Here is a 6,792-nt window from a genome sequence, read left to right on the forward strand (position 1 = left end):
GTTTTCATGAATATAAATACCACTATACACTATGACCACTTCTTTTCTAAATTCATCCACTCACAAGTCAAAACCCGCAGCAGAGATCTGGCCTGAACTGCATTAAGTGGAGCAGAGGAGACAGGAGCTGAAATCGTGTTAATAGCTACCCAGAGTAGAAGAGCCCGGCGCCTGCAATCACCCAAATCCCCAGAGACAGGTCCTGGGTGCCCCGGGGGGCTCTTGCGCCCTTCCCCTCAGCGCCACCGACCCTGCTGCGTGCCAAAAGGGCCCCACCAGCCCCTCCGAGCTCGTTTAGACCCCGCTCCTCATGTCAGAGGACTTCTCATGCAAGAAAAGAAAGTTGTCAACTCATTTCAGGAGGGCCACTCAGAGAGTGAGAAGTGAGAATCATTTTAGCAGCGTGAGAGGCGACTGTTTGATTTTCAGATTTTTTTTATATATTCTCCAATTTCATAGGTCATTTTTCATATTCTATCCTTTATTATTACATTCTGCGTAAAAAATGGATTAGTTTTCAGAGAGCCTTAAACCATCACATAAAATTACCAGAACATATTTAACATAATAAGCAAAAATATTTATATAAAATAATTTTTTTGTCTAAAGTTTTAGTGTATCCTATATAAGTTATTAAATGTGCTATTAATGTGGAGGAAAAAAAAAAAAAGCTGTGAGATGGTTGTTGAAATGAAGCAAACCGGGTCCAAGCATATATATGTGTTTTAATTATAAAGACATATAAACAATATATGAAATCCATGTTGCAACACAACCAAAAAAAAAAACGCTTCTTCTTCAATGTATAGGCTTGTTTAGTTATATAACCATTAGTAGTATATAGCCGGGCTTGGAGCAAGTCATTTTTCCACAGTTGTACAATACAATCATGTGAGATGTGCAATATAACTTAAAATAATAATAAAAAACAACAACTTGTCAACACATCGTTTCAAGAAAATATATCAGCCAAGATCACACATTTGTTCCTCCACAGAGCTTCAGTAACAGTTTCATAATTACTGTGTTAAATGTAATGGACCACACTTTTCATGTTGTTGAATGTTGCATAGATTACAAATAAGAGCTGATAATCCTCCAAAAAAATTGACCCCAAAAACTCATAATTTGGACATTGGCCTGCAGTCTGTAAAGTATAGGAAACAAAGTGACTTCATGTTATTAGTAAGGATAGATTACAAATAAGAGTTGATAATCCTCCTAAAAATTGACCCAAACTCGTAATTTGGTCATTGGCCTGTCTGAAAAGTATAGGAGCGACGAAGTGACTTCATGTTATAAGTAAAGATAGATTACAAATAAAAGCAGATATTCCTCCTAAAAAATTGACCCCAAACTCATAATTTGGACATTGGCATGTCTGTAAAGTATATAGGAGCGAGTTCATGTTATAAGTAAGGATAGATTACAAATAAGAGCTGATAATCCTCCAAAAATTGACCCCAAAAACTCATAATTTGGACTGTCTGTAAAGTATAGGAGCGACAAAGTGACTTCATGTTATAAGTAAGGATAGATTACAAATAAGAGCTGATAATCCTCCTAAAAAAATGACCAAATTATAAATAAAAGCTGATAATCCTCCAAAAAATGTACCCCAAAAACTCATAATTTGGACATTGGCCTGCAGTCTGTAAAGTATAATTTATAACATGAAAGTGACTTCATGTTATAAGTAAGGATAGATTACAAATAAGAGCAAGAAGTGCACCACAATCATGTGAGATGTGCAATCTCAACATTCAACAACAATTTTCATGTTGTTGAATGTTGCATAGATTACAAATAAGAGTTGATAATCCTCCAAAAAAATTGACCCCAAAAACTCATAATTTGGACATTGGCCTGTCTGTAAAGTATATAGGAGCGACAAAGTGACTTCATATAAGAAGGCCCAAACTGTTTATTTTCTGTGTAGCGTTTTATTCAATCTGGATGAGACACTGCAGTATAATTACTTATTTTAAGATTACGCATTAGAATAAACTTGTTTTCTTTTCCACAGAATGATTTAAAAAGTAACTAGAGTGGTAGAGAGACATATGGATGCAGTAGTAGTAGGCTATAGGTAAAAAGTTCAGGAAAAAGAGTGTGTTGTTAAAACCAGATCAAGGCTTGTCGTTGCAGTGTTTGAAGAGACTCGACGGTGTCCCGGAATAAGTGGTGCACTTCTCGGCGCAGGTTGCGAGCGCAGAGCCCGAGAACGGATACACGGCAGCCGGCTGTCCAAAGGGCGCCAGCGCGGTGGGGATAGGAGAAGTTATGGTCTGTCCCTGGTTCAGATACGCCACCAGCCGCCTCATCTCCTCCAGAGCCTGCGCCTGCATGAGGATGTAGTTCTTGGCCAGGAGGAGAGTGGCTATTTTGGAGAGTTTTCTCACCGAGGGGCTGTGCGCGTAGGGGATAACCCCGCGCAGGCCGTCCAGCGCGTCGTTCAGGTCGTGCATCCTCCTCCTCTCGCGGGCGTTGATGCTGAGCCGCAGGGACCGCTGCTCTTTGGACTTCTTGGTGAGAGGACCTCCGGTTTTATCGTCTCCAAATGGCGAGCCTCTCTTCCTGGACGCGTCAAGAGAGTCGAAGCCGTCCTCGTCGTCGCTGGTGTGCTCTCCGCCGCTCTCGTTGGACTTCTTCGCCGTCCCCCCGGAGAGGAAGTCGGTGGCCGGTGTGAGCTGGAACCGCCCGGGACTTCCAGGACCGTGTCCCGGACCGAACCCGAAGGCTGACTGGCCGTAGCGCTGCGTCAGGTCGAGGAGCGCGTCGTTGGAGATGGATTTGAGCAGGTTCTCTTCGCTGACATTCATTTTTTTTTTCTTCCAGGAGAAAAAAAAAAAGTCTATACTCCTGCTTTCTATATCCTATCTCTCCTTTTTTTTTTTTTTTTTTTTTACTTTTTTTTTTTTACTCACGTCTTCCAAGAGTTGCTATAGGAGTTTCCTCTCACTCCTTCTCTCCTCCTCTTGTCAGTGACTCTTGAAGAAAGGAGTCTGTGGATGAGAAGCTTCACCTCCTCTGTACTCTGTTGCGCGCATCTATAGCCCACGTTCAACACAACACTTCCTCTTAATTGTGTGTCTGCTCTTGTCCTCTTCCTCTCTCGTATACGGTCGCTTTTCTTCCTCTCTCTCGCGCGTCTCTCTCATGCCCTCCCTCGCCTTGGGCGGATTGTGACTCGCGCTCTGCTCCTGCAAGTTAGTAGGAGCACGAGGCCCCACCGGGATTATGTGCTCGTCCAATCAGGGGGGCGTTTTAATTAACTCAGGAAGAGCTCGAGACTATACTCTGCAGCTTCAATCATGATGTGATAATTGTAACGCGAACTGACACACTGCCCAGTTTATAGCTCTATTGTCCACTATTAGTGGCTATTATTATGGCCCCTTTTTAACCTGTTTTGTTATTTTTCTACAAAATGCACAAGTGTGCAATATTAATGTCCAACATGTGCAATATTACTTATTTTTCTGTTTGTTAGCTTACTTTACCTTTTTTATTTTACTTATCTTATCTTATTTACTAATGTTACTAAATAGGCACTGGTGCTAGAAATAGCCCTTTTTAACCTGTTTTGTTATTTTTCTACAAAATGCACAGGTGTGCAATATTAATGTCCAACATGTGCAGTATTACTTATTTTTCTGTTTGTTAGCTTACTTTACCTTTTTTTATTTGACTTATCTTATTTACTAATTTTACTAAATGTATCTTACTTAATTGTTATTCTATTAGGCACTGGTGCTAGAAATAGCCCCATTTGTACTTGTGTATGTGGTGCTATTTTTTAAAGGCAATCAGAAATCAGTTTATTCTCAATTATAGCCTAAATTTTTTTTTGAAATTGGCTCCAGTTTTCAACAGGTAGGATGTTGAGGGCCCTGGTGGGGGGGCTGATAATATGCAAATGGTAATGGGAAAAATATATAAACACCTTTTAAGATATTGCAGTCCAATGCATTACAATCAGGGGTGTCAAGTGTCAAAGACAGACAACATCCTCTTGCTGGGGTCTGAGATAGCATTTTGTCCACTGGCAACTTTGGTAATCTATTTGCATAATGAAAATAAGGAACTTTTCAACCACTTATGTATTATACAGTTTGAACACCGAACAAACACTTCCCCCAAAAGGAAATAGGTCACATAGGCTATGAAAAGCATGCTATTGAATAATTGAAAATACAAAATTCAGGTTGTTTTGGCACATCTGGGTGATGCCGTTGAATGTGCATTAGGTTTATGTGCGCTGCATCAGCAAATGAGATTAACAAAAAGAAAGATTTTGAAAGTAATACCTGGCTATTATGGCCCTTTTTAACCTGTTTTGTTATTTTTTTACAAAAAGCACAGGTGTGCAATATTAATGTCCAACATGTGCATTATTACTTATTGTTCTGTTTGTTAGCTTACTTTACCTTTTTTTATTTTACTTATCTTATTTGCTCATTTTACTAAATGTATCTTATGTAATTGTTATTCTATTAGGCACTGGTGCTAGAAATAGTACTTTTTATTTTATACACTTGTATTTTATACACTTGAACTTGTTGTAATTTTGTTGTATTTTTGAGCAATCTCTGACACAAGAATTTCCTTCAGGATTAATAAAGTTCTATCTTATCTTATCTTACAAGCAAAACGAGCTCAATGCAAACATGCATAAGATAAGATAAGATATTCCTTAATTAGTCCCGCAGTGGGGAAATTTGCAGTGTACAGCAGCAAAGGGGATAGTGCAAAAAACAAGATGCATCAGCTAACACAGTAAAAAAAAAAAAGAGCTAAACAAAGTGTAACAAAATATGAACCATTTAAATAGAAGAAAGTATAAAAATAGGAGCAGTATATACAGTAGTGACAATAAACAGACTATTAACAAAATTGCACAAGTGGAAAATGATATTGCACAGTGAGAATGAATGAATGAAATTCCACCTGAAAATATCAGGTTATTGTCATGTAGCAGCTATCAGAAAGGTATAGGTGGATACAAAGTACTCACCTGTCTGAAGAAAATGTCTGTCAGATCAGAAACACAATGAGAGATGAAGTATAGGGGAGCAGGAGGACACTGACAGGATGTGGGGATGTTGTGAGGTTTGAACATGTGACCAAAACTAAAAAATGATTTGCTTTGGATCTGTGCATGTAAACAACAGCAGTAGATAGATGAGAGGCCAATGACAGACATCCTGTGTGCTATAGGTCATTGGTTCCCAACCAGGGGTCATTGAGGGAGCTCCAGTGTGTCCCCAGAAAAATGGGGAATAGTTTTTTTTTTTACTATTTCATTCACTATAGAAGTGAGCCCCAATGTGAGTAAGAGTCATAAGAGTGACTATTGTGATCATAGGTTTCACTTCCTCCACGGTAGTTCTGGTCTTAATCATATCTAACAACCAAAGTCTTTTCAGGTGGACGTCCCTGAAGCGTGATTTTTATCAAATGGGGATCCATCACATAATGTGTATCTATTTAGAGGTCCGTGACACGAAAAAGGTTAACAGCCACTGCTTTATGCTATAGTTTGCAGCCTGCTCTGGACAAATCAATAAGCTTATACTAGAGGAGGTACCCCTGATCGTCATTCACCTTGCATAGCAGAGTCAGCTTTGGCACCAAATGCTCAGGTTACAAGTTACACTCAGTCATCTTTGCAGGTAATATAGTATCTTACACCGTCAATGATCAGTGGAAGACAAATAGCCTCAAATATGTTTGTGTATTCAATGAGACATATCCCATGAGCACTATAAGCTACTATTAATACATACTAAGACAATATTATAGGCAACGTACAGGCTTTTGCACCATCAAAATATAACCTATTGATGCCAAAGGCGATAAAAAAAGTGTTAAGATAATGTCACTAATCTCACTGCTGTGTAAAATCCCATATAGGCCTAAAGTTATTGAATCAGTGAATGTTTTTTTTAAATCAGACATAGCACACATGTAATATAATGCAATTCTCTCTTTTTTGGCAAGTAAAAGCTCTCCTGAGGCTAAGAAACAGGTGTCCTAAGTATGAAACTTAATAGAGAAGGTAAGGCTGCCTCTCAGTGTCCAGTACGGAGCATTACACTATGATGAGGATTCATGTGGGATCAACTGTTAGCCTACAAGCCACAGCTTAACTTTACACTTGGCTTCCTGCAGATTCAGTTCCCTGCAGGTTGTGTTGTTTAGGTGATGGTGACACCTTGTGGATATGAGGTAAACACCAACTTGATGAGGTTAACTGTGTTTTTTTTTTTTTTTTTTTGAGAATTGTGTTCCACTTGGTGCTCTTTTTTAGGCCATTTGTAATCCCCCTCCATTAGATATAAATGTGTTTTGTAATTTGACTTGCATGTTTGACCTTCACTGTGCAGAATGTTTTACATGCAGCGTTTGACACCAGAAAGCTGTTTTCACATTCGTCTGTTCAAATAGAAAAGTTTCTCTGTGCTCATCTTAAATCTGACTTTAGGGTTCATGATTTTAAGACATTTGGATGCCAATCATGGTCCAATATGCAACGCATACAAGTGTGATGTGGAAACTTCACTTATTAACTTTAGTTAATTTAACCTTTTGTAGACGCAAATTATTATTCAAAACAGAGCATATTTAAATGTCTAGTGGCGATTAGGTAAATATCTAAATAAGTGTATTTTAGAGAGTGTAAGTGAAGGTATGTTTGTGACCACTGATCTCCTTTGCTAATATAATTATTATCATGTCTGCAAATGGTGTTATTATTTCTGACACTTTTTTCGATTTCACATTGTAAAA

The 6,792-nt window shown here is 38.7% G+C and overlaps 1 protein-coding gene across 1 annotated transcript; it reads right to left on the reverse strand.

Moving 5' to 3' along the window:
• Window positions 1-705: 705 nt before the first annotated feature.
• Window positions 706-3,210, reverse strand: bhlhe23 (basic helix-loop-helix family, member e23). The gene is made up of 2 exons (XM_074644067.1): window positions 1,848-3,210; window positions 706-1,120 (listed from the first exon to the last, which is right to left on the reverse strand). The coding sequence occupies exon 1, from the start codon at window positions 2,820-2,822 to the stop codon at window positions 2,130-2,132; it is 693 nt and encodes a 230-aa protein (XP_074500168.1). The 5' UTR covers window positions 2,823-3,210; the 3' UTR covers window positions 706-1,120; window positions 1,848-2,129.
• Window positions 3,211-6,792: the final 3,582 nt, after the last annotated feature.

The sequence above is a fragment of the Sebastes fasciatus genome, chromosome 8, assembly GCF_043250625.1.
Source record: "Sebastes fasciatus isolate fSebFas1 chromosome 8, fSebFas1.pri, whole genome shotgun sequence".
Classification (NCBI taxonomy): Eukaryota; Metazoa; Chordata; class Actinopteri; order Perciformes; family Sebastidae; genus Sebastes; species Sebastes fasciatus.

What these genes read in the sequence shown, in the direction of transcription:
- bhlhe23 (XM_074644067.1), bottom strand. Translation starts at nt 2,822, where the DNA reads ATGAATGTCAGCGAAGAGAACCTGCTCAAATCCATCTCCAACGACGCG.